General features: G+C 40.0%; 1 protein-coding gene across 1 annotated transcript; it reads right to left on the minus strand.

Moving 5' to 3' along the window:
- Positions 1-10,825: 10,825 nt before the first annotated feature.
- LOC148646194 (uncharacterized) lies at positions 10,826-26,192 on the minus strand. The gene is made up of 10 exons (XM_088609632.1): positions 25,734-26,192; positions 20,233-20,272; positions 18,281-19,672; positions 18,136-18,195; positions 17,390-17,490; positions 17,202-17,266; positions 16,816-16,973; positions 15,863-16,012; positions 15,393-15,708; positions 10,826-11,001 (listed from the first exon to the last, which is right to left on the minus strand). Exons 1-10 carry the CDS (start codon positions 25,821-25,823, stop codon positions 10,926-10,928), a joined length of 2,448 nt encoding a protein of 815 aa, XP_088465758.1. The 5' UTR covers positions 25,824-26,192; the 3' UTR covers positions 10,826-10,925.
- Between the last annotated feature and the right edge of the window lie 1,650 nt (positions 26,193-27,842).

The raw sequence follows: 27,842 nt of genomic DNA on the forward strand, positions 1-27,842 counted from the left end.
AGACTTACATTATTGTTTTAGACAACTGGATTCATCTACTTCTACCAAAAGTGGACTGTGGGTTTTTAAAGGGCTTTTCTGCATATTGAGTAAATGTCTACTGTCAAAAACTAATCAAAAAGACTAGAATGAAAGAATGAGAACATTCTGATGTATAAAATGTATGTGTTTCAATAAATATAAATTTTATTTAAGACTGCAAGATAATTTCGCATATATGTATATGCTATGGCAATTTTATATTGCCATAAAACCTGAAGAGAGGCTCTCTCTCCTCTGGGGAGCTGTGGGCTAGCAGAAAGGATTTTTCTGTTCACAAGCATATCTGCTAGGAATATTAAGACATATTTATGGAAATCATTGTAAACTGCTGACCAAAGAGAACCACTCTACAGATTTTCAATGTCCATTGTTCAGTTCAGAAAACAAAGAATGTCTTGGGGAAAAAAAGGCCAAAGTGGTACTGAATTGATTGTGAATCTTTTTTTTTTTGCCTTGCAGGGAAGCGTAGGTCTTTTCAAAGTATTTATTTTGGCGTTGCCTCTGTATTGACTTAAAAACATAAGGACAAGGGGCTGGGAGATCCATACTGTAAGTGAAAAAGGGTTGTGTTGTCTGTAATGTCTATCTCTATGTTTCAAGTCCGGTTAAGTTACCCTCTCATTACTTACAGGTGTAATAACAACACATCAGCAAACCGTAGTCCCTTCAGTACAGCACTTCCACATGTGAACCTGACTTTATCCCAGTATGATTTATTCAAGACACTCTGCCCAACATTCCTACAGGCTATAGAACTCTCAAGCTGCTCTTGCTTTATATTTCAAGAGCACTTTTTCTTATTAGTTTGAATTATTGGTGCTCTAGTCTCACAAGAACAAGGCAGCGAGATCCTCATTTTATATTCATCCAGGCTGACTGTCCTCAAGGCAATTTACAAAAACAGTCGTGCTCTTTCAGACTCTTTTTTTCTCATTGATTACAAATCCATAGCCTAGAAAACTGGTCAAACACATCCATTTTTTCTCCTACAGATCTCTGCAACTCCAAATGTTTTAACTGTAGTGAGTTGCAACCTGTATGGATCAGTGTGCAGTTACAGTATGCGCTCCCTCTATAGTCCTTCTACAGTCTGATAAACGACTAACTGGTATTATCTAGATCTTTAAAGATTGTAATTTCTGTTTCATTACCAGTATTAGCACAAGAGTCAATTGTTTTGCTCTGATCAAGATTTGATCACCCATCTGAAGCATAGTATTTAACAATGTCCTGGGTGGCTTAGTGGTTAGCACTTCTGCCTTCCCTGGCTGTGCAGTCTGTATGGCCTTGCTTTTCCCTTGCTGCTCCTGTCTAGTCCCACCTTCCAAAACCAGGAACCATGCAGGTTAAGTCTGATTGGCTCCTCTATATGGTCCTTTGTTGGGGTGTGGGGGTTGTGTCCAGTACAGACAATACTGGCTTTGGGACTACACAAGGGAAATAAACCACATAGGGAAACCTTTCTGATGAAGCTCTGCTCTCCATGTCTTCCAGTGTCCAGGTAGGTAGAAAGGGATCACTGAAGCTGTCATTGCTGTCTTTTAGCTGGGATGCAATAAAAAACTGGGCTGCAGTGTCTCAAGTGTAAACAAGTTCAATTTTGTTCTTTGACATTGAAGAGTTGATTATGGTCACTTTCCCTCTGGAACTCACTGAATACTGATGTTTGCAGTGGGAGAGGGACAACTTAATGTAGAAGGATCATTTAGTATGACAACTGTAAACCCCAAGTGTCCCTGTTACCGATTGTCCTCTTCCTAACCTGACAAGGGAAGCGAGCACTACATTATGTCTCTTCACTAAGAATAACAGTGCAATTTACAATATAATATTCAGTTTTTAACATGTTTTCAACCAGTCTACTGGTCTTTCATGCACTTCTGCATGGAATGTGTACTGTATATTTGTATGCCCCATGTATTTGTGTTTTCTGCACTTAATAAGAACAATTTCAGTTTTAAAAACATTTGCATGCTTTGGAATAATTTCCGTCTCGATTTTTCTGATTTGTTTTTATTTTGTAGTGTTTTAATGAACAAGGAGCTCACTGTCCTCCTTTTTTACAAAGTTCCTGATTTTACCTTCAACACAACAGCATCCTGCTTCTCCTACTGCCACTTGAATTGATCAGTCACAAAAGGAAGTTAAAGAATTACAAATGAGTAAAATTCAAATATATACAGTAAATGAATAGTGTGCACATTACATTACATGTTTTGTTAGAATCAACTTTTTGGAGAAACAAAACATATATAACCTGATTTTTCTTATAGAGTTTCACATTTGGCAGATTTAAATTCAATTGTCTTTTAATTCTAAGAAATGCTAAGATTTTTTCAAACAAAGTGGCAGTTGCTCGTTTCTTTGCCAATGGATGTATGTGTTATCTTTCAGCTCCTAACAAGCCAGTCACGGCAGCTCACACATCATAAATCACAGAACCTGCCCAGCGTCTTCTGACAGCATTCGAGTCTGAGAGATTACTTGAACACTGCCAGAACATCTCATCCCTGGCATGATGCCATATTCTCAGTCTGCGATTCACTCACAAACCTCTGGCTTTAATCATCCTTGCTGAAATGAAGTTTCTCTTTTGAAGAAGTAAAGAAACAAAGAGATTTCTCAGTAACCTAACTTTCTTCATTACTACCCACCCAAGCATATTATGATTTTCAGTGGCAAGAGAAAAAGGCTCATAAAGTGCATTTCACATGTATAACATCTTGCTTTAAGTGGTTTGGAAGCACAAGGTAAAAAAGAGCACCATGTTTTATTTCTTTGTCACATGCAAACATCAATCTAGTTCTCATACCTTGCATGAAAAAACAAAGCTTCTAAATGGCTGGTATTTGAATAGTAATCAGTGCAGATCTCCTGAGGAGGCTCTCCTGCAGGCATAATTTACCTCTATGTCATCTTCTAAAATTTTATTCTGTAAAACGTTTGGCAGGGGTTCCACTCCTACGCTATAATAACCTTGTAATGGCAGACGTTGGTAATCCATCTCTAATTATCTGGCATGATGCCACACTCTGGATTACTTCTTCTAATCTTCTCACTCATCAGGCATCTTGTACATACCACACTGATTTGCAACAATAACTCCTGAGAGAAGAAGAATCATTGATTTACCTCTCCAAGACTGCTTTCAAAGAGATTTTAGTCAATTAGTATTTTGTTGACGAAAATGCTCCACTTTAAATTAAGCACCTTTCAATCAACCTCAAATTAGGCATTAATATGAAATTGACTTTAATGGATGCACTATTGGCACAATAGATTATTTTTTCTACACTTTACTAAGTCATCGAGGCCTGAGTTGGGGTCACATGTTCACACCAGATCTGAAGTACAGCCAGACTCAGACAAGACTAAGTCAGACCCCCACTGCAGTATCCTCAGATACAACATTCCTCACCACTGTGTGAATAGCAAGTTCAGAAAGATGGAAATTATTGACTAATTTCCATAAGACAATATCGCTATTATAAACCTTCACTAGGAATGACAAGACCCGAAAATTACTGTACATATACTGAAAGGATTATGCAGTGTTTAGTCAAAATTTGGCTTAACGCGCTTGGCTTGAGGGCTCACCTCCAGGCCATAGGACAGAGTGATTGAGGAGTGACCAAGGGGCAGCTGCAAAGGCGGATAAGGGGTGGAGGTGGGATGCAAAAAGACGAATGCGAGGGAGAGAAGGGGATCACATACAGTATTTATAGTGTTTCAGAGAGGAAATGACGCCAGGAGTACTTGCTAATTACTGACAGCCGAGTCTCAATGAACTTGGTTGTTGTCATTCCTCCTGAACTTTCATTCATTTATACTGACGTTTTCAGAGTGAGAGAAGAGGAAATTCTACCTACTTTTCTAAGTTTAAAATACATCGAGTCACAACTTACACAGGGGTTAGGGATTTTGAATAGAGTGAAGTCTATTTAAGTCAAATTGATGTATAGCCATATAAAAACCCACTACTAACCTCTTACAGTAATTCATTAGATACTAAATATAAGTATGAAAACGGTAAACAAAGTAAATAATACAACTGTACCTAGCTCTCATAGGCGTTTCTGTCAGAGAATAAAGCAATTTTTCCAATCTTTTTTTTTTCCAGTGCTGACCGCGTAAGTGAAGAGCACGCAAAATGCCAGAGAGTGAGAACACAGAAATAAAACAATTTACACCCTTCAGAAAATAGTAAAGTCTTCTAGTCTCATTCTTGGCACTGCTGAAAGCTTTAAAACAGAAACTTAAAACATCATGTTGGTGGCCCTTTCAGATAAACTTGACCTGATCTGCACATCAACAAGCTTTTCTGACGCGCCTTAGACTTTTTTTCCTAAACAAATGTAGAATCCATACAGAGGTGAGATACAGTAGGTCTCAGTGGTTAATCTAATTCTTCTGCTTTGCCAATGGTACCCTACCAGTGCTGTGGAATTTCTGTGGAAAGTAGCACTGACAGTTATGATAACCAGTGCTCTTGGCTGCTGTACATATTTGGAGAAAACAGAAAAAAGAAAAGAGTTCTGTGAAGACCAACTTTAATGTCAAATATGTCTTCATTTTGTTTTGTTTGGTTTAATAAGTGCTCCTCAGTTTGACACCAACACCTGATGTCTGATTAGAAACTCCCCCACAATAAGGGCTTGATCTGACATCCTTTGGAGAAGATCAGCTGTTACTATTCCTTATACAGTGTGTCTGCTAGGAGGAACGCGTGCTCTTCCTATAAACCTAATCAGTGAATGTGCGCAAAACCAGACATTGTGGAAGAAAACAAGCAAAACAGTGGTGTCTTGTGTAAGAGGTGTCATATCACATGCAACACTTATGGTGATGTAACCTTCTCCAAGGACTTCCAGCATCACTGAATTCTCACGGGACTGAAATCAGCCTTCCTCACGGAATGCAACTCTCCTCTGGAAGACAAAGGCCAGCCTTGCTTAGGGTCTGACAACATAAGGATAACAAGGTGATAAAGCTGCAAAAACCTACTCCACAGTGTCCCTTTGTAGCTGAATGTTCACAGGTCCTCAGTCAGCCTCTCCTGGGACTACAGTACGTTTTCAAAGCACCTTTTGCAGGGATCCACATATGGTATTCAGCGTGGTTCATCTCCAGTATCAGGGCCTTAGCAATGGTGTGGTGCTACTCTTTTTCCATTGCAGTATAAATCAGAGAAAACCTGAAGCAACAATGCTGTTTTAAGAAGATTTGTAAGAAGTTCAATACTATCACAAGATAAGCAAGACAGTACATTCTTAGCATCAAATAATCACCTAGGTTAGGACATTCCACATTTTGTATTTGCCCAGATAAATAAAAAAGACTTGTAAATAGAGCTTTACTGTATTATAACACCTTCCCATGTAGTTGCAGTGCTTTGAAGGGTGATTCCTCTATATCCTGTCTGAAGCTACAGTGCATTACAATGTCACAGCTACAATGGCTAACAGAAATCATATCTCTTGAAATATGTCTGCCTATTTAGGTTGAAGCCAGAGAAGAGAGCACAGAGATGCTGGTGGTGTGGCCATGCTTGCTCTGCTCTATAGTAGATCCCGAACCACAGACAAGAACAAGTTGCTTCATCGCTATGACTAGGGTGGCATTCCAAGTGATGTAGCTTGTGATATACAGTAGCTTGATGTAACTAAAGGCAGATCTTCAATATCACCACAACCTGGGAGTCTCAGCAGTAAAGTGCGGCCGAGATTTAAACAGTTCTAAAGCTTATTGTTCATTTGTAGAAAGGTTATTTTAAGCTCCTTAGAGAATGAAGATCAGAATAGACAAGAGGGTTGACCGTTTTCCCAGGTTTCTTCTGTGCCTATAATGTTTCACAGGAAATACCAACAGATCTGATGTGTTTTACTGCCCCCTCAGAGCTCCACACATTCCTGAGACTTAAAAACTCTATTTTTCAACTGGATGGGATCACTAAGTCCTGTCTTAAAGGTTTCCGTGTAGCCAGTTGAAAGACACCACTAGTTTTGCTTTAGTGAAATTAAACTTTGATACAGGAACCAGAGGGCAAGTTCCAACATAGGCTGAGACAACAGAACCATCTGTTTTCAAGGTTAGCCTTTTGCGGTGAGTGAAAGCTAGTATTAACTTTCGGCAGCTCAAGATTTCATTTTTTTCACGTGAAATAAGGAGGAAGCTACAAGGGGGTTATACTTTTAAAACTGTTTCATCTTCTTTCCTTTATCAATTAGTCCTGATGTAGCCAGGCGGCAACTGATGACGCTGGCATGAATCACGTTGTTGTAATAAGCTTTGGGTACTGCATTTGAGATGCTCTGGTTTTAATAGTGTTAATTAAAACATAAGAAAACAAATCATTTGCATTGTGATATGTTTTTTTTTTGCTGTATTCTGAACCTGGTATTCAGACAGTCCTCAATGAGGAAAACAATTCAGACACTACCAAACAAAACCCAAGAGTAACATTTTTTATCTTGCATAAAATGAGCGATGGATCCTGGGAGTTTAGTGAATATATCATGTGTTATCTCTGTCATCTGGGAATGGAAATAAGCTTGGTTTTAATAAAAGGACATCTGTTGATTTAGAAGTGTGCTGCAGTTAGCACCATATCAGCAGAAACAAAGGATGTAAGAAAATTGCTAACTTCCCTCCCTGCCAGCAAGTTAATATCCTTACATTTTTATTGTCTGAAAAAACTATTCTATAATCTCCCTGCCAAAGATGTGCTTCACTGGAATTATACATGTAGGGAATAGTCAGAGTGAACTAACACAAAGAGTAGCCTGACTGTGTTGTCCCGTTTCCTTTTTAAGCCTGGTAATCCAGATGTGATGTGAGGGCCAGCAGCCCCATTTTCCCAGTGCTGGAATAAAACAATTCACTTTCACCTGTTTTACAGAACCAACTGGGAAGAGTCACGTTTTAAAGGGGAACAGCAATGTTATTTTTATATTTTGGGGATAGAAGGAATCCGCATTAAAGAGTGCATTTCAAACCACAATAAAACTCAAATGTACACAGTAACTTGTAAAAACTTCCAATTTACATCACAAAATAGACAAAAGTCCCAAGTATGCGCAGCGCCATATTCTGCGATTCAGAATGAGGCAACACAATGTCTGGTGAGGTAAAGCAGCTCCTTTAATCCAATAGAAATATTGTTCTTGACTTCAAGAAATGGGACTTACTTGTTACTTACTCTGCATGCAGATCACATTGGAAACTTTCTGTGGTGAAATGTTTGCTGAACAACCTGGCCGTATTCACTTGTACATCACATTACATTAGTCATTACAGTGACTAGTGAGCAGGAAAGGCTGCATCATGTCACAGTTAATGGGAACTCTTGCTCCAGGAGTTTGCAACTTAAAGTACTTTCACGGAGTTCACAATTTTGTGCTTAATTAGGAATTTATCATTTTTTTCTGTACTGTCAATGAATTAATTTTGTTACTGAGATTTAATAACTGGTCTGAGAAATTGGGACTGCAGTTTCCCTTTAAAGCAACGATTCACAGCTCTGTGTCTTCAAATCTAAACCCCCAACTGTATCTAGAGTCTTGTGTTGCACAACATTAAAAATGTAACCACTGCCATATCATATTGCTTTTAACTGTGGTGGAGGTGAAATCTTGCCAGATTTGGGATGGTATACAAAGAGAACTTGAAAAGACTTATTTGCTTCTGTCAGAAATTTATTTTTTGCAGGGAAACTTGCAGAAGTGCTATCACTACCTACTGGCATCAAAACTCGAGTCTCTTACAGTACATTAGAAGTGAATTTTTATAAGCTGAAACATTACCGTGGTCACTTATTATCTTGGCCTAATTCAAGTGTCAAATTTGAAGCATTACAGTGGTGATGCATTGTCTAAAATTCTGTGGCTCCCACAAGGTCTTTTAGCTCATTGCTGTAGTTGTTTCAGTGATGTCAGTGAAAGAAGAGTGTTTTTATAGCTTCCATAAAAGTACTGGAAAACTAGTGTGCAGGATGAAAGGGGGGCTTTCATTAACAATGTGTGAAGCAAATAAGATATTCAAAGTAACATAAAAGGACACCAGATTTTTTGGTTGTGCAAACACATGCTGCAGAAAAAAGGCATAAGGTCACATTGACCTTGAAATGATGTCACATTCCCCCTGTTAATCTAACAATGTATCTTCCTTTGCATACAGTATGTGTCACTTTCACACAGCACTTTGCCCCAGTTCTACTTTCAGACATTCCTAGCACTATAAAAATGTCTTGAAGTCTAGGTCAAATATCCCAAATGTCTTACTTAAATTTCACTTTTGTATTAGAACGATTCATTTCCCTGAAGTGTCTGTGCCAACAGTTAAACTTCCCTTTCCATCATCTTCTACATTTCTCATAACACCTTGCTGCCAGCCTACTGTATGTGCACCCCATGAAAATGAAGCATAAGGCTTTTTACAGGCCATGAGGTGGAAGACTTTACTGTCAATATGTGCACTTTTCCCCTTTTTTTCTTTGTCTCACTGTTCATAATGCACTGTCCATCACCCAAACTAAAATCCGTCTCTGTAACCTGGCAAGTCCAGAGCCTATGAGTGCAGCACAAAGGAATTTCTTTCCCATCAGGCAGTAAAATAGTCTGCCTTACAAAAGGAAGACTGAGATTTAAGCAAAACAGACTAGAACTGAGAAAGACCATCTCCAGAATCAAAAACAAGACTCGTGTCATTTATTCAAAGTTGGGCAAGATCAGCTGAGAAGCAGCAGGCACCATTTCACAGCCCCTATTTTTGCTATTAAAAATACTGCATTCTCTTATCTTTAGGCTTCTATTTCCCAAGCAAACTAAGTCACCATGGCTCTGCAGTCCCACTGTTTACTTGTCCATTAGAACCCTTCATCTCTACACAGTGGCTGAAACCACTGTATTTCCTTCCAGCTTATCTGCAATTCTGAAGTGGTTCTAAGACCAAGTTATTCAGACAAGTTTTCAGCATTTTTGATATCTCAACAAATAAAACTGCAACGTGAATTTAAGCTTACTTCATATACTGCACTTTTTATTTGTACTGCCTTTTAATTATAAAGATCCGAATATTTTGTTTTAGTGCGCCTTGTTGTAGCTGTACATGATGAAACAAAAGAAAAGAACTGGCTCATTTTGCAAACAACTGTCAGAATGTTGGGTCTCAAAAGATTTCCTGTTACAGACAATGTCAGAAAAAAGTGGTCTTTAAAGTGGTCCAAGAGACCTGATATTATGGCATATTCACAAAAAGCCACTTCCTTATTTAGGTTTAATGAGGAGCAATTTAGTGCCCTAACCACTCTTTTCCAGCTCTCACACACTCTCTGCCAATCCTGCCTTGACCTATCAAAACTGCTGCTGTTGTTTTTCCACATTTTCACATCACCAACACTTAAAAATGTCTCTTCTCTGTGGCCTGTACAGAGAATGTTGGGGAAAAACAGTTTTGGAATGCCTATGGTTGCATACGAATGCATTACCAAATATTTCAAACGAGCTCAGACTAAGTATCTATAAGTGCCTCATCACTATCTGTAGTTCACACTAAGCAAAGAATAAATAAAACAGACTAGCCTCCATCTTGTGGTTGATCAAACTGATTTTGAAAACTTACAGTAGGAATGTCAAGTATGTTTTCAGAAGAAAACTATTCTATCTTGTCTGATATTAATTAATACGACAGCTAAACTACTACTGTGGAAAAAAAACAGGCAGTTGTGTCCTTGGCAGTCCTGGCTTAAGGAATTTGAGAACTCCTAGTTTCAGTAAAAAAACACATACTCTAATTATTTTTTTTGTCTTTACAAATCCCGAATTTCTAAGCCATAAAAGGAGGAATGTAAAAGAGCCCAAGGCCTTGACTGCTTGATGTAATTGAACCTCGGTTTTGTTGGTTCATAGCCTTCTTCATTCTAACAGTAAAAATACCTTTTGGAGTTTTTTTATCCTTTATTTAACCAGATAAGTCAAGTGAAAACAAATATGAAATTGTTATGTGATGGAGAGCACCTGTTTATACAGCAGTTCATTTTATTGGAGGAGCTCTGAATGAAGTTCCTTGTTTAGTTACAACACTAGCATCACATTCAGGAACCGAGACCAGTACTCACCTGTCTGAAGTCCAGAGTCCAAACCACTACTCCACTCTGCTGCCCTGTATTCATATGTTGCTCTAGGCTGGTTCTCTGTTTCACAAAGAGCTGGTTATGATGATGTCTCCTTATGACGGCTAGTGTCCAAGCTGTGATTTCTAGGAACTGTACAGTATACAGTGAAAACATATGTATTGGGACAGTGAAGTGTCCATTTACATTCAAATGGGTGATGATGGCTATTTATACTGTATTACTGTATACTGGGCTTTGCACTAGATATGACCTAAAATGAAGCATATTAAAAGGTTTAAATCACAACCTAATCCTGTACTTGTACTTTACAGATCTCTTAATTTAGCCATTTGAAACACAAAAGTAATCATAACTGAAGTCAAACTTGAATAGTTATTCTAACTCTAGTTCAGCATTAGACATTATCACTCATTACTGCAAATAGAATTCCATTCGGCTGAGCCATGCATCACTTTCTGTAGGATTATGAAATTTATAACACTTTGTTGTTTAAAGAGGTTGTTTAATATCTCCGCTTTGAAATCTGGTCTTTGTAATGAGTTTGCGGGTCAATATTTATTTTTTTAAATGCAAGCAACCTAACAAAGTGTTGAGTCATGAATTTGCATATTTGTTATTCAACAACAAATAATGTTAAATGAATTTGTTATTCAACAACTCTACATTACATTTACTCTTTCTGTTCAGGATGTTTTATCGAATGCGAAGACTGAATGCATTCAGTACAAAAGGCTCAAGGTCAACTATGGCATCAAATTTGTTTCCAGCTGCTGAATTTTTCAGTTAGGTTCCAGCCCCTCCGCGACCCAGAAAGGCACCTAGAAAAACTGGTTAGAGAAAGGACGGACGGATGAGTTTATTTACAGTGTAAGCATGGTACAAACCGAAATGAACATGCGCAGTCAACAAAATACTGTACCTCTACCTGGCCACAAAACTCACAGCTGCCCTGCTTTCCACATTTATCTCACAATTTATTTTGAAGAGGTGGAAATACTGTAATTCAGTTTCTCATTGATCAGAGTAGAGAGGCTAGTTTCAAGTTGCAACTATTGTAGCTGTATGGACAGTATTTTGACCAGAGTGTGGCTATAACTAAACACAGTTCTCACTAAATGTGTCAAGATTTAATCCAATTTATAAAAAGAACAAAGACATCATCCCTCCCTTTATTTCTTCTGGCACAGCTTAAAGGTATCCCATTTAACCAGGTTTAATAACGCCTGATAGCAGACAGAAACGCCCACCATTGTTAAATACTGTAGCTTTAAACATATTTGATCAGACTGATATTGTATTATTCAGATACAGTATGTGGTGCACAGCTGAAGGTTTTATTTCTCCTTGATTGCTGAATTGCATTTGCATGAACTACAAAAATTCCCCTCTTAGGTTTTACTACTGGAATGGGATGCTCAGTGACAAACGTGTTCTAAATCAAGTTCTCTGGTATAAAAGTTCATCTTTTAAACTATGGTTGTTCTAATGACTAAATATATAATTTGCATTTTTATGTTAAAACTCAGAGAAGTCCTGGCATCCTTGTCTGCTGCCACTTATGCACTAAAATATCCAAATGCAATGATAATTTAACATTTATTACGGAGAGTGAACTACTGCACTATCACCTTGAAGAGAAAATCAAAACCGACAATCAATAACTATACATTATTTTTAATCGACTGAAAGTATCAGGCACGGCCCCGCCCAGATAATAAATAAAAATACTAGATAAGACTACATGAAGGAACAAAAACTATAGTCTCTTTCCAGATGATGAACCACACCAACATACAGCAGATAGCTTATACCAGAGCTTGGATCTCAGCTTGCCTGGTGTAAACATTAATCTTGAGCAATGTAGACAGAATCAGACCTGTTAATTTGCAGAGTCAAGGTAATAGGAAGATTAGATTTCTTAATCTGTTGAGCTGTCATCTTGGCTATTTCCCAAAACGGTGAGGTCTCATTAATGACCCGACCCAACACAACTAGTGATGTACAGTTTTGGCAAAACACCACACTAGTGCACAACACTGGCTGTTTCTTGGGCAAGAGTCCAATAATGAAAAAGCTGAACAAGACAAGGACTTGAAGAAAGGTAGAGAAAAAATACAGAAACTCTTCATCCTTGTATTTGTGATCCACCACTTCTTTCTTAAGTCATTTTCTCACCAGAAGAAGGAACAATATTATCTGAATGGCAGCTTTTGTGTTTTTGCAGAAAACAAACATGATGTAAAGTGAATTTGGACAGAGTATCAATGCATAATAATAATAATAATAATAGTGAATAATTAATTTAAGGAATTATTAGTAGTAGTATTACCTACATTTATATAACACTTTCCTGGACACTACACTCAATGTGCTGTACAGGTAATGGGGACTCCTGTCTACCACCAATGAGTTGTCCCCACCTGGATGATGCAATGGCAGCCAACACGCACCAGAATCCACACCCCACATCAGCTCTCAGTGGGGAGAACCGAGCACTGAAGCCAATTCAGAGATGAGGATTATTAGGAGGCCATGACTGGTAACGGCCAGGGGGAAATTTGCCCAGAACACCGGGGGTAACACCTCTGCTCTTTTTGAGAAATGTCCTGGAATTTTTAATGACCATGGAGAGTCAGGACCTCAGTAAAGGAACAATGGCCATTTTTACAGTATAATAAAGCGCATCCCCATCACTATACTGGGCCATTAGGACCCACACAGACTGCAGGATGACCACTCTCTATTGGTCCCACTAACACCTCTTCCGGCAGCAACCTTAGCTTTCCCAGGAGGTCTCCCATCCAGGTACTGGCCAGCCTGACATCGCTTCTGACTATATAGCTCCTGTCCTAATGCAGTAAGACAGGGATCAAATAAAATAGGACATACAAGATCCTTTTCAGCAACGAACACAATCAGGCACAGCTAGTATGGCATTTAAATGCCTTGCTCTTCCCCAACAACACTAACTGCAAGAGAAAAGCCCTCCGTTATTATGCCAGTGTTGCTGTCAATACCTGCCATAACGGACACTCCTTCGTGTCTGTATCCCAGGTTCACAGAGCACTCACAATGATCACACAAGATGGTCTAGCTTTTAAGATATTAACAATTATGGTGCCTGGGCTCTTTCCAAGCATATTCTTAAGTAGCTTGGCCCAAGTTTGTGGTCAAATGAAAATCACGCTGGCAGCAAGTTGCAGATAGCACTTCAGTCCGGTGATGGTAGCATTCCAGGGGAGCAGCAAACAGGTCATTAAAAAAAAAACTGCTTTACTTAACATAATAGAATTTTTCTTTTAACAGAAGTACAGAGTCCTTGCTGAGCCACTGAAAAAATTCAAGAGAGGGAGTCTGTACTCTCTTATTCCCTGCTATTCAGGAAGTGTTTCTTGGGATGAGTTGAACTGGAACTGGAGAGGTTTGCATTTAAGTATTAATATTCATTTATGAATATAATACTAAAGACCTTTCCTTTTAGGACCCCAAAAGATTTAATGTAATCAAAGCTTTGGGATGAATATTAATTTTGGAGGATTACTTTAAATAATCTATGAATGTAAACACATATTTCACAGGTGAAACACTCCCTCAACCTATAAGGAGCAAAGCACACTGCAGAAAGTGACCTGGACACATGAGCCTGTTTAGCAGTTTATAAACAGAGAAAGAAAAAACACTCTTACAGTCCTTCTGGTCATGTGAGCAGAGCAGTACTCTGATTGGGTCACTTTCTTCTTTGAGAGAATCTACATGTTATTAAATGCCAATATAAATTGTACTCGTACAAGTACCTGGGAGTGCACATTGACAATAGACTGGAATGGTCTAAGAACATCGAGGCCATCTATAAGAAGGGACAGAGCTGACTTTACTTCTTGAGGAGGCTCAGGTCCTTCAATGTATGTACCGTAGTAAGATGCTACATATGTTCTATCAGTCGGTGGTTGCAAGCGTCATTTTCTACACAGTGGTATGCCGGGGCCCTGGGATTAGAGCAGTGGATTCTAAAAGGCTGAACAAGCTCATCAGGAGAGCAAGCTCTGTCATTGTGTCTGACCTGGACCCCTTGGAGGTAGTGGCTGAGAGGAGAATGGTGTCCAAACTAGAGCCCATCATGGACAACATCTCCCATCCCCTCTATGACAGGCTTGTAGAAATGAAGAGCATGTTCAGCAGTAGACTGATTCATCCACGGTGCGACAGGGAGCGCTACAGGAGGTCATTCTTGCCTTCTGCCATAAGACTGTACAACGCATCCACCTTGCGTCTGGGCAGAGGCAACATTGACAGTGACCTGTTTCTGGACTGAACGCATCTACTGCTACATCTGTTCTCTTTCTTTTCTTTTCCCATTTACAACCGTTTTTTGTGCAATATATGCCAGGGACCCGTGCAATACATTTATATCTATATCTATATTTATATTCATATGTGTGATAGGATTTTTCTGCGTACTGTTCTGTTCTAGTTTGTTCTTTGTGTGTCCGGACTGTGAGTAACTCTTTTAGTGCACCACTCACTGTACTGATTGTATTGTATGTATTGTACTATTATTATTATTGTATCATTCATTACACTGTGGCTGTGTTGTCTGTGTAAAGCTGCTGTTGCACTGCAATTTCCCTCATGGGATCAATAAAGTATCTATCTATCAGATGCTCAAAGTGGAATTTTATATAAAAGTCACAAAACCTACACAAGGTATGAGCAAATCCTTTGAAATATTTACAATACTATTTCAGATCAGGGTAAATTTCTCCTCAACAACACCATTTATTAGTCAGTCACACTGAGATGAATCACTCCACAAGCATCAGGGAACAGTAAAAAAAACTCTCATAATTGGAGAAAGAAGAAATTATTTTACAAGCAAACAAAATACCCAAGTGAACTGTGATAACAGCAGATTACACAGGGGAGAATCCAATTCTTATTTCAAAATGCTTTTTTTCCTAGTAACTAGCATACAGTACATGTTTTACACCTTTAAACTGATGTTCAGAACACAAGTATAACCAAGGATCTGACCTCTTTCTTTGGGAAGAATCGGGTCTTCAAAATTATGCATTACAAATAATAAAATGTGCACAATAGCAAATAATTAAATTTGGCTTAATCCGAACTATCTTTAATAAAAAAGTATAAAGAAATAGGAAAAGAAGATGCCCTGTTCCCACATGCTGCTCACAGTTTTGCACATTCAAGTACCACGAACCTTTCGCCCTCCTCTCTCATCATACGGGTGCCAAAGCTTAATTTCTCGGGGACCACTAAGGGGTTAAATTTTAAGAGAGGCACATCTTCAGACAGACAGGTGCCTTCTCTTTGTTTCGAGTGACTTTCAGGTGTCTGTAAGCTCTGCTGGGACGCTGCAGGCGAGCTCCTCTGACACTGAACAACAAACGCCCCCTTGTGGTGTCTTCTATACAGCACTGCCACGATGCCCAGCAGCAACAAGAGTAACACAGTGAAGAGCAATCCCATCCCGTAGATGGTTTTCAAAAGGGTGGGTGAAAAGTTAGAGTGGGCATCTGTAACATAGGAAGGTAAAAAAAAAAAATACAGACGAGATTTTGGCTATTGACAACGGCACAAGTTAAAACATTAACAGATTTCTGAGAACAGAATTACAGATTGGACTAAAAAAAGATGATTGTGGGGACAATGCATGAAGAGGTTCCTTACTTGCTGGATCAATGCAGAGCGTTCCACCAGAACCAATTCGAGAAAAATCCTCAAAGCCCCTCTTACAGCGGCAGGCGTACGTGCCAAAGACATTGAAGCAGTCGGCATGGATATCACACAGGACCAGCTCCGTCCTGCACTCATTGACATCTGAAAACAGCAATAAGAGAACAGAAGGGAGTTGGTACAAGTCACCTGATAGGAGACCTAACAGTTCCCCCAATCCCCCTGGCCTCCTCAGAAAACAAGAGCCATCGATACATTCAGCCACTTACTATAAATTCAAAATGCCACCTGCAGTAACTTCCAAGAAGACTACTGAAAATTATGCATTTTCACTAAATGTAGAGATATTACACGGTACAGGTTTTTCCACTTTCTCTTAAAACTATTAGCATTTTCCTGCAAAAAATCAATTCGTATAAAACATTTTCACATAAAAAACATATTTGTCTTGTAGTCAGGTTTGAAATCTCCATCTTCAAAGAGCTATCTAATTATAATAATAACAACATTACTTTATTAACCCTTTACAATTTCTTGCATTAGGAATTTGTCTTTTCTCATACCCCAGCTTGCTCTCCATGAAACACACAGACAGGGAGAGAAGCCTGGGGTCAGAGCGCAGGGTCAGCCATTTATACGGCGTCCCTGGAGCAGTTGGGGTTAAGGGCCTTGCTCAGGGGCCCAACGGAGTAGGATTCCTCTGCCGGCTGCGGGATTTGAACCAACAACCTTCCAGCCACAGGCGCAGATCCTTAGCCACAGAGCCACCGCTCCGCCCTAATTAAGAACCTAATTAACCTTTTGGAATATAATAATTTGAAGTACGATAACTGAAGTATGGCACCTTGTACAGCTCAATATCCTGTTACTACACTGGAACACTGATTTGAAAACTGTGGTGCACAGGCAGTTTGAATCCTACGAGTGGGCAATAAACAATTCGTCACCTTCTGCCGACACTGAAATCACACGAGCACTGCCGGGCCCCAGGCCTGCCACGGGTCTATCCACGAGTCTTTCCAGGAAAGACTTAAGCAACATGGAGATGTTTTCCTCTCCAAAACCGAACTGCAGCCACAATATAAAGAGCAAGCCTGCATTCAAGCTGTGGAGGAAATGCAAAGAGACTTTATACCCTCAAAACACTAAGTATAAAGAGATGATAGTCTGCAGATCCTTCATTTCACCCAGATCAGCACAGAACACTGAACTCTGGTTAAGGCACATGGTTTTTAACAATGTCACATTTCCAGCATCAATACTATTTCTAAATTCTTCATGTGTGTGGTGATGATAACTTGCATTTGTACAGATTTTGTGTACACAACCCCACCTTTTAACTCGTTTAGAAGAAACGGATTTAAGGTGCGGTCGAAATGGTCGAAATTCTTCTTTGATCTGAAACATAAGAAAATTGATCCTGTGATACTCTCTCACAGCATGTGGTCTGAAAAGGTTTAGCAAGAAGTAAAGCTGTTGATGTCTTTCCTTAAGACAAAAGGAAAGATCATTCCAACATACCATTCTCTGAAGTGACGACAGAAGAGTCTTAACCAGCTGTTCCTGGTTTTCACTACCCCTGCGGCTTAGCTGGACTTCAACAGACACTTCATACAAGTACTCTGCAGAGGAGATCCTGGAGCTGTTTAAAAGTGGTTTTACATGGGGGCTCCTGGAAAACAGATCTGAGCAAACCTCACACCTTGAGGACTAGCTGTTTGATCTCCTAGATGAAGGCACCTCTGAACCCAGGCCCTTCTGATTCTGGAGATCATGGTGTTAGGAAGGAGTGCCCTGTGAGGGCCTGTGGTGCTGCTGAATTAATCACTGATGGCTCAGTGGGTATCTGTGGGTACCCCGTCTCACTGCAAGACAAGAGACTGATTGCTTGGGACTTACCTTGCTAAGTGAAATTAACCTCAGGACGCCCATGGGGACTACTTGTAATCCACCTGCCCTGAAATTTCACAGTCCCCCCCCCCCCCACCATTTTGCACACACTGAGTTGGGAATTCAGAATTTTTTTTGTGCCTTGCCTCACAGCAATAACTCCTATACTGCATAGAGAGCATGAGGCAAGACAGAAAAGTGCCTGGTCCCTGCTTACTCATCACTCCACGGCATCTTTTCACAGACTACAAATTCCCGAGTGCCCAAAAGCAGGGTTAATGCCAACTAGAGAAGCAGCACAGTCCCCTGTGAGTTGTTCTCTCCTACACTTCAACATTGTCCAACATATGCTTTGCAAAAGCATCTTTTTCTCTTACCTCCAGGAAAATGAGAAATCCGAGTGACATTTCTGTGGTGCCTAGAAACACTTGTGTTTTCTGCATGGAAGGAAGAGGTAGGAATTACTTACAATCCAATTCTTTTTTTATGAACAAGTTGAAAAAAAATAAACATGGATCATACCATTGAATTTGTGATCTAATTTTGTGGCTGCTGTTTGTGCATGTTCACTTATTGGGTGGTTGATACTGGAACCGTCTCTTTTCTCTTCAAAAATGCTGCTGCTTTTACTCAGCTGTGGACTTGTGGCTCTATTGTATACGGAGGACACTACCTTGGTTGGCGTGTGGCCGGAAATTTCTTCAGTTTGAGATTTTAAATCAAATGTTTGGCCATATAAAGATGTTTCGTGGTCATATTCCAGAGGGGGAGTAAATTCTGGGACATTGAGGCGTTCTTGATCTTTGCTATCTGGAGATGCGTCATTCAAAGAGACAGGAGTAGTATACCAAGGGTTGCTCGAAGGGATGCTTTCAGTTTCTTGTAAAACAAATCTGTGCTCAACAAAAGGGACCTGTTTGCTGACAGACAATGTAGGAGTAATCAGCTTTGTTTTAGTGCTACTGAACGAATCCAGTTCTTCCGCAGAGAGATGGACCTCTCTCCCAGAAACGGTGGTTTGTTCTCTCATCACTGACCCCGACAAAGGAGTTGCTGTGATGCATATTATAAAGGTTCTGTCAACATCTAGGCTTTCTTCAGAGCCGGCCCACTTTAACTGGGTCAGCTGACTCTTCTGCAGAGATTCTGTAAAGCTCTTGTTTTTCAGGGAGTTCCAGGCCCAGTCACTGGTTGAATCCAACATGTCTGTTAAAGAGAGAGTTTCCACAGGAGTTTTCTGTGTCTCAGATAATATTGTATAAGACTCTGACAGAGAGGGTTGAAGATACCCATCCAAGGAGACAGTTGTTGTAGTTTCCGCCCATCGCCCCAGAGACGCTTGAACAACTCTGTCCTCATCCGACACTGGAGATATTGTGAAAATCTCTGAACCTGCCACAGTGCGCACCAGTTCTATTGTTCCCCTTGGCTCTTCTCCATCTGTGGCCGAAACAAATTTTTCTTCCACGGGCGACTCGCGAGGAGAGGGAGGAACTGACGGCAGCACTGCATCTTCTGTTGTCAGGGCCTCCTCCAGCACGTGGTAATGCCCATAAAAGCCCCTGTACGGCCATTGCCGGTTTCCTCGGATAAGCAAAACCACGTGGAGAATGTTGGCTTGGGAGATATGGCGGGCTTCCTGCCAACAGGTGTCCAGTACGCGGTGCCTCCCTCTGGCAGGGGACTCCTCCAGGTGGATCTCGTCCGTTTTAAACTCACAGGAGTAAGCAGGCGTTAAGTCCAGCAAGTGCAGCACAACTCGCTTCCCAGCGTCCAGCCAAATAGTCCAGTTGCACCAGAGAGGCGGGTTTGAGCACAGGTGGTCCGGTGAGAAAAACTCTCCGCGGTCTTCACGGAATATGCTGTGGCAGCTCCTCAGGGCGAAAAAGGCATAATCCCTCTGGGACTTCCTTTCTAAAAAGCGAAATCGGTGGTTATACAATAAAGAGGAGTAGAGAGGATGCAGTGTTTGTAACAGATGACATTTTAACTAAACTGAATTCCATTAAGGTTTAAAATGCATTTCTCTCTTTGCACTCTTTGCCTTCCAAGGAATGCGAATTCAGAAAGCAGATGTCTGAGTGTGTTTGGAAGCATTTCAAATGCTCTTGCCCTGGCAATAGTGCACTGTCATGACACTTCATTTTCTGGGCATTTGTGCTGTACAGAAAAGGTAGAGATCACAGGAACTCCGACAAAGGGGAAACTTTTCCTTGTACATCACAGAAAACCAGGTCAGTATACAATCAATTAAGTATTTTTGGAAATCTTTATAGCATTTGCCAGCTAATGAAGTTGCATAATCTGTGCATTTGTTTATCATGTTTAAAATATTCGATTTAAATCATTAGAGTCAGGTATAATTGTTCTCAGTACATCTGAATGGGTTGAACTAGACCTGAGGTTATTACTGTATTTCTTGATAACAAATCAACACATATAAACACATAAGAAATAATCAAAATAACTTGTACCTCCAGGAAGGTTCTGAATGACTTCTGGTGCCACATTTACCTGTTAAAGAGAAAAGCTCAAAGTTTGATTTGCCAGGGTGATAGTTCAACTATCATTACAGTTTATTGACTTAATTTTCCATTTTGATTAAGATTTTCTCTCATATAGCAAAGATAATAATAATCCTTACACTTACAGTATATAGTGCTTTTCTGGACACCCCACTCAAAATGCTTTACAAATTGCTTTAATGGGGACTCCCCTCCACCACCAGCAATGTGGAGCCTCCACCTGGATGATGCAATGGCAGCCAAAGTGCACACAGCACACTCACCGCGTACCAGCTATCAGGGGGGAGGAGAATAGAGTGATGAAGCCAATTCATACATGGGGATTAATAGGAGGCCATGACTGGTAAACACTGGGAGAACTTTGGCCAGGATGCCAGTGGTAACACCCCTATTCTTTTCAAGAAACACCCTGGGATTATGAATGACCATTCCAGAGTCAGGGCCTAAGTTTTATATCTCATCCGAAGGACAGCAGCTTTTCTACAGTAGAGTGTGCCCATCACTTTACTGGGGTATTAGGATCCACACCGAAGGCAGAGTGAGTGACCCCTTCCCATTAACACCTCTTCCAGCAGCAACCTTAGCTTTTCCCAGGAGGTCTCCCATCCAGGTACTGGCCAGGCTCACACCTGCTGAGCTTCAGCGGGTTGCCAGTTGTGAGATATCTTTAATTTAACAAACTGAAGCTTAGTGTCCAACACAATGCACAACTTGTACACCACAGCTTCTATCATAAAGATCCACTCTAGCTATATACCAGATGAAGAATAAAGCAAAGCAAACCTGAATGAAGGTTTATGAGCACCTTCAAAATGTATTCCACTAATTCAATTAGAAACTGGATAAGAATGGAAATAAAAATAAGAAAGCAACCTCCAAGATAAAACGTCCAATTAAGTTTCATCCTGGATTTAACATTTAGAAACAATGAAGTTAAACAAAAATTAGGCTATAAGACTGAACATTCAATTGAATTTAATAACCTACAATGTACTGTACATTAAAGGGTGATACAATTATATAGGGAAGAGTGAGGCCAAGTAATCCACAATCATTTTATTAAAGACCAGCTTTGAAAGGTAGGGACAGATTGTCAATTACTTCAAAGAGCTGGAGAATAAGGGATTTCTTTTTATCTTTAAAAATAACCTGTTCTTTTATTTTATCTTTAAAAAATTCTTTGTAACAATTCCCATTAACTGTCAGGCACAGAAACAAATTGCACTGCATCAGATCTTGACTTCCTTTCCGTACAAAGTGTTACCAAGACAGTGATAACGCAATGATTTACAAGTTTAGCTTGCCTGCCTCCTGTTAAACACCTCAGAGAGAAGAGGGCCGATCTCTTCACAGCAGGCATGGCCTGTAGTCATGACACTCCTCATTGAAGGTCTCTGGAGGTCTTTTCATCAGTCTTACTCCAGTTGTATCATACTAATAGAACAGGGGCCACTTCCACCTTGTCAATGCTAGTCCAGGAGGTTACTGCTGCACAATACACTAGATTTTAAAAAGTCACCTTAGCTATCTCCATATAAGCCCCCTTTACACACACCTCTTTCTGCCTAACAACCATAAAGTGTGGAATACCTATAAACCCTAAAACAACTGGCACTGGCATTAAAGTGCATTCTCTAAAACCCTACCAGCAGACAGAGCCTAGTTGGACTTCCTGCCAAAATTACACTAGTCCTTTACCTTAATTTTGCACAGTTGCTAGATGGCAGCTCCTAAGCTTTCTCAGACAGCACTTGACTGCCTGCTTGTCACAGGACCTATCATTTGCCCGAAAACATCAAAATGAGCCCAGATGCATCAACCACAATTAAGTTTCTCAGCCCAACATGTGTCATTTTACAACAGCCAAAAGGAACTGCTATAAGGTCTCTTCAAGAAATAAACATCCTCAACCCAAAGAGAGACACCAAACAGGAGTTTCACACTCTGAAGGAAAGGGGTTGACTTCCCAAAAGCTACTGCTTTTCCATTCTGCTGTTCTTCCAGAGCCATTCACAGCTTTCGACAGAAAATCTTGTCCCTTCTCATCCTGTCAGCAAGGGAGGGGACATTGATAAGGGACTCCCAAAGTCTGCAAGCAACTCATCAATATTTAAGTACCAGAAAAAGTCCCAAGTTCATCAGTTGTCACAATCAAAAACCTGCATTTGTGCACTACGTCTTGTTTATAACAGTCATCACAGTTTCATACACAGCACAGCTCGCGTATTCACAAATGTATGTGGTGTCCTTGCACCCTAAGGGTGCTCTCCCATCCATCTCTTTCTCATCAGAGTGGTCTTCAGAACAGGGCACAGCTGATGGAATTCCTGAAGTAAACATTTATATTAATTAAAATAATCACATCATAGTGGCTTAAGAAGGGATTTACACTCAATTCAATTAAACGTCCCTGTTTCCCTGGTAAATACAGATAGAAAATGAATGATGCATGCAACAATTTTAATCAGGGATTACAAACAACCTCTGATAGTCAGAACAAAGAGAATTAAAGCAGACTGAGGTGAAAGGACTGCATGTTTATTCCAGGAATACACAAAGAACACATTCAGATGTTGAAATTTCAAAGTAGGAGGTTATGTGGCAGACTTTATAAAAATTGATAGACTTTGGTATGAATGTAAGGGTGAACAATTATATAGAGTTTTCCCTATAAAACTCTGGCCTGGCAAGTCCTCTGCTAGACATCTCAGTAACTCACTGCTTAGCTTATCACTTATGCTGTTTTGCCAGTAATTGCCAGTGCCAACATCAAAATACAAGAGAACAAAATGACAAAAAATACAAAGTGGATAGAAATGCAGAGCTATAAGCATTTGTCTTTTCATTAAGTGCGACCCAAACCTCTATCAGGACTTGTTCTCCAATGCATAACTCTGACGCTAGTCATCAGGAATCCAACAATTTGCGATTGGAAAATAAACTGTTGGCACATTGCACGAGAGATGGCCAAGAAATCTGAGCAGATTACTGATGCAGCAGTTACTGCATGACAATCTATCATGGCTTCTGAATGAGACAGAATATTAGGTATCAGCAGGTCCTTGATGACATCTCCATCAAAGAACATTAATGTTACAAAAGAAAGACGGCCAATATGGCCATCTAGCTCAGTTGCTTGCTCATAACTAACTGAGTAGCCAGGGTACCCATCCGCTTCAAAAACATGGCAAGGAAGCATGTTTCACACTCTCAATTCTGTACAGTATGTAAAAACGTGCCTCCTGTTCTCAGTTCTAAAAGCACTTCCCTGTGATGCCCACTTCTGTCTTCTTGTTCATGTTCCACTGTTGATTCTAAAGAGGTCCATTAGGATGACCTTGTCAATGCTTTTTGGGATTTCAACTGTTTGACTCAGATGCACTCTTAGCCCAATCTGTTCACATTTTTTTTCTGCCTGTCAGAGTACAACTGTAAAAAAATCATTTTAGGCCCTTAAAAGCACATCAGGTTTCTCTTCTGTGGACCAATTCCTTTTTTTGAGGCATCGATAACAAAATAGCAGTGGTTAACATTGCTGCCTCTGGAGCTCTGGGGTCCTGGATTCAATTCGAGACCTTGGGTGCTATCTGTGAGGAGTTTGTATGTTCTCCCAGTGTCACATGGGGAGATGGAGCCCAAAGTCCAAAGATATACAGGTAGGTTATTCAGCTTCTGGGAAAACTGGCCCAAGGTATGAGTGACTTTGTGCACGCCTGTGACTGCCCTGAGATGGACAGGCGTCCCGTCCAGGGCGTACCCTGCCTTGCGCCTGTTGCTTGCTGGGATAGGCTCCAGCATCCCCACAATTCTGAGATGGAAGAAGGGGTTAAATGGATGGATAACATAATATTATGAAGGGAAGGCTTCAAAAGAAAGACAGTGATTTAGATCTGGCTGACTTGACAACCAGTGACAAACCCTGGAACTCTACCAGTTCCAGCACAGCTTCGACAGCCAGACCTGCAAACGTTCAGCAAACGCACAAGGAAATTCTTCGCACACCCATGCACTTCAACAAGAAAGCTGTCTAACAGAGACTCTTCTTCCTGAGCAGCACAACCTTAGGATGCTGGTTACAAAATCACTGAAGCACAGAGACCAGTTCTAACTAACACAGAACAATATTTAGTTCATTTTAGATATTGCACCTAAACAGAACCCAAAATATTAACACCTGGAACAGAATGACTCGGGGAAAACCACTCACAATAAAATAATGCTAACATTTGAATATTGCGTGAGTGAGGAAGATGTGCTCGACAGAGACAAATGGAGAAGAGCAACCAAAGCAGCTGACCCCAGGACAGTCTGGGACTAAGGCTGTGAAAAAGAAGAAGAAGAAGAAGAAGATTTGAATATTGCGTAAAAATCAAAGTCAGAAAGAAAGCTTCTGTGTAACGACTTGGTCAACATCCTTATAAGTCTTCAAATAACAGTACCAGCCCCGACATCACTTCTCCCTCTAGAAGATGAGCTTACTGTCGCACTGCTTGTTGTTATAAGCATTCCGATTTCGTATATGTGAGATACTGCCGTTCTGGGATTATTTCTGGTAGAATTATCATCATTTCGAAGACAGGTAAGAGATGGGCCTTTAAAATTTAAAATACTCCCTTATATAGTAGGTCTATTCTTTCCAGTGCTCCGTTTAAAACATGCATGAGATTGAATAAAGGTGGAAACCTACAGAGAGGGGCAATAATGCAGCAGAAACACTAATAAATCTTAGACATCAACCAACATGGTGACAAAAAAGGAGGTATCCTTTCATTTCTTTTGTCCGTTTACCGAAATAGGACATCCAAGTTGACACCTTTATTTGATAATATAAGATAACATTGCAGAAGCTCCCACCGACGGTAATTAAGAATTGCAAAGCAGTGAAATGTTACCTGCGCCTCGATCACAAAGTATAATAATATAAACCGAATGCACATTAATACTGACATTGCATTGTATGCAACGCACACCCTCTTACGGTTATCTGCTTTGCATGCAATGCGACATAGGTTTAAGCAAAAATAATTTAAAGAAAATTCTGAACAATGAAAGAGATTGCCATTATTTTCCAGCTACAGTTCTTTCGAAGCACTGATCTTTAAATGCAATGAAGAACGGCAAGTGATATTTTCGAATGTAGGCGTTTAAAATATTCGCAGTACGTACAGATTTCTGCGTTTTCCATATTACCTTTGGGTTTTACTTTTAAGTGTATATTGCGCAATGTTCAACGGCCTTACTTTTACGTTATTTTGTTTGTATAGAGATTGCAACTGGTTTAACACCTTACTAAATCAGAAGAGGTGAACAACTCCATGACCTTTGAAGTGTCATTTCAGAAGTAGCATTCCCAAAATACGCAGTAACATTTTGTATATATATTTCTGACGTTTCGCGATGAAGTGTTATGAACTCAGAATACATCTTTAAATGAAAAGTTCTTTACCTACCGATGTAACACGGCCATCCTTTGTGAAGATACCATAAAGAAGCAGTAAAGTAGATAAACGTGTTGACATTTGGGATCTATGAAGTACCATTTTTATTGTAGTCGTTATAAATTTAAAGTACTAGATTTTAAACACGAAAACTAAGAACATACTTGGTGTAAACTCCCAATTTATCAATTCTCCACAAATACAAACTTCACCAGGTTTTTTCTCCCCTAGGAAGGAAGAGGGATCAGCTGTATTCTTTGTAAATTGGCACTAATTATTCAATTTGCTTTCAAGTGAGCGCAGAAACACTGAAACGAAATAACTAAAGAATTTTAAAATGATAGAAAGTAAGGTTCAGTTAGCCACGAAAAGCTAACTGAAAAATGAATTATAGATGGATAAATCTTAGTGTGTAACATCTACCACCATACTTGTACTAATAGTAGTAAAGTATTACTTGTTAACAGTAAATGATGGATCGACATTTTATTTTCACAGTATTGAATTATTTCAAGATCACTGTAATCAAGATGCATTCACAAATAAACTTAACATAAGATCCAAATGTAACACGTTAATTATATCCTGAAGGTGGCGCCAAGTGACAATAGAAACTAGTAAAACAAGAAAAACCTCTGGGTAGCAGTTTGATGTACTGTAGACGGACTCCTTATTGTGCCCAAGAACTAACAGTTTTGATTTATGCATGGACGGAGTTTATAATCAAGAATTAAAAGAATCAGAAGTCCGGAATACGCCTTTACATGAGGCAGAAATAGCGTCGCAGAGCATAGACAAGAACAGCGAGAACAGTGCCAGGCTTGTACGTGTTTTGGAGAAAGGCATGCAAAAATAAGCGGTCCTCTGGGAAGGGCTTTGAGCTCCTTCGCAGAGCTCTAAGTAATACACACACAGTTACGGGTCTGTCTTAAACTTTCATTGAAGAGTCGTTGGCCCCTTTAACTGGAGGGCAACGCCTTAAGGCAGAACGCTTCGGAGCTCAAGCCAAATTGTGTGACGCTACAATTCAGGTGCAAGCTGTGTGCTAATTTAACCCAGTCACGTGGATGTGCAGAGGCTCTGTGTGATGTACAACTTGGTTTAATTAGAGACGCCAACAAACAGCCCCCGAGGAATAAATGAACGTTTTTAGTTTGGAGTCAGAATGACTCAATGGAATTGTTTCCCATAGGAAGAAAGTCAACATTTAAAGAAAGAAGCAAAAACCTTGCTGTCGCGAGGTCAGACCTCAGTTCTGTCCACGGGCGGTGCGAGAAAATCTGTCGAAAGTTTGCGAAGACGGCTGTGCGCAATACGTGAACAGTAAGGAGCAAAGTTCAATATTCGCTGCGCACTTAAACGTGGTATAAACAAACCACCCGTTTAAGAGCTTAAACTGTGTGCATTATTTATAGCAATTACGAAATAAAATATTGCACAACTAGAATTTACTGGCACTGATGCCCACTCTCATGATGGCCCTAGGTGTACACTTACTGGAAGCTATTGGATCACTGCGTGTATGCTGCTCACACCCCCCTTAAAAGTCACAAAAATAGTTTCCACTTAGAAGTTGGTTTAAGTTATCTGGAATTCTGTGGTTCCAGTCAGCCAGCCAGAATTTAAACCTGATATACATTCTTGTAACGGCCACAGTGTATTGAAATCGCGCAGCTATACTGTGAGGAACGTTAAGCCTAGAAGTCAACTACAGACACCTGTGGAAGCATGGAAATAAAGATTTTGTTATAAAATTTAGTAAGTGCAGTATGTAAAGTTGAGGCGACCTATCCTACTGCAAAAAAAGTATCACAGCATGTGTAAGGAGTTGTTTATATCGCGCTGCCAGGAAAGAATGTTTGAACTGACATGCCTTTATAGCGATCAATCAATATTGTTTGTATTAATGAAGAATGTAGTTAATCCTGTTGGGTTTTGTTCAGTTAATTTCATTTAGCTTTTTAATCAGCAGAAATCTTTCTCGGCACTTGTTATGCAGCAGACGGGAAAATAAAATTGGAAGCTTTAAGACTGAAGCAATTACTGTGGAATAAAACTGGGTTATATTAATGAAGCCAGGAAATATCTGACTCACAATGGGATTACAGCAATGCCAAAACA

Source organism: Lepisosteus platostomus, chromosome 17 (genome assembly GCF_059453375.1).
Source record: "Lepisosteus platostomus isolate fLepPlt1 chromosome 17, fLepPlt1.hap1, whole genome shotgun sequence".
Classification (NCBI taxonomy): domain Eukaryota; kingdom Metazoa; phylum Chordata; class Actinopteri; order Semionotiformes; family Lepisosteidae; genus Lepisosteus; species Lepisosteus platostomus.

What these genes read in the sequence shown, in the direction of transcription:
- LOC148646194 (XM_088609632.1), bottom strand. Translation starts at nt 25,823, where the DNA reads ATGGTACTTCATAGATCCCAAATGTCAACACGTTTATCTACTTTACTG. An exon ending in CATTCAGAACCTTCCTGGAG is followed by an intron (nt 19,673 to 20,232) that starts GTACAAGTTATT and finishes TTCGCTTTTTAG; the next exon opens with AAAGGAAGTCCCAGAGGGAT. An exon ending in GATTTCAGTGTCGGCAGAAG is followed by an intron (nt 16,013 to 16,815) that starts GTGACGAATTGT and finishes TGCTGTTTTCAG; the next exon opens with ATGTCAATGAGTGCAGGACG.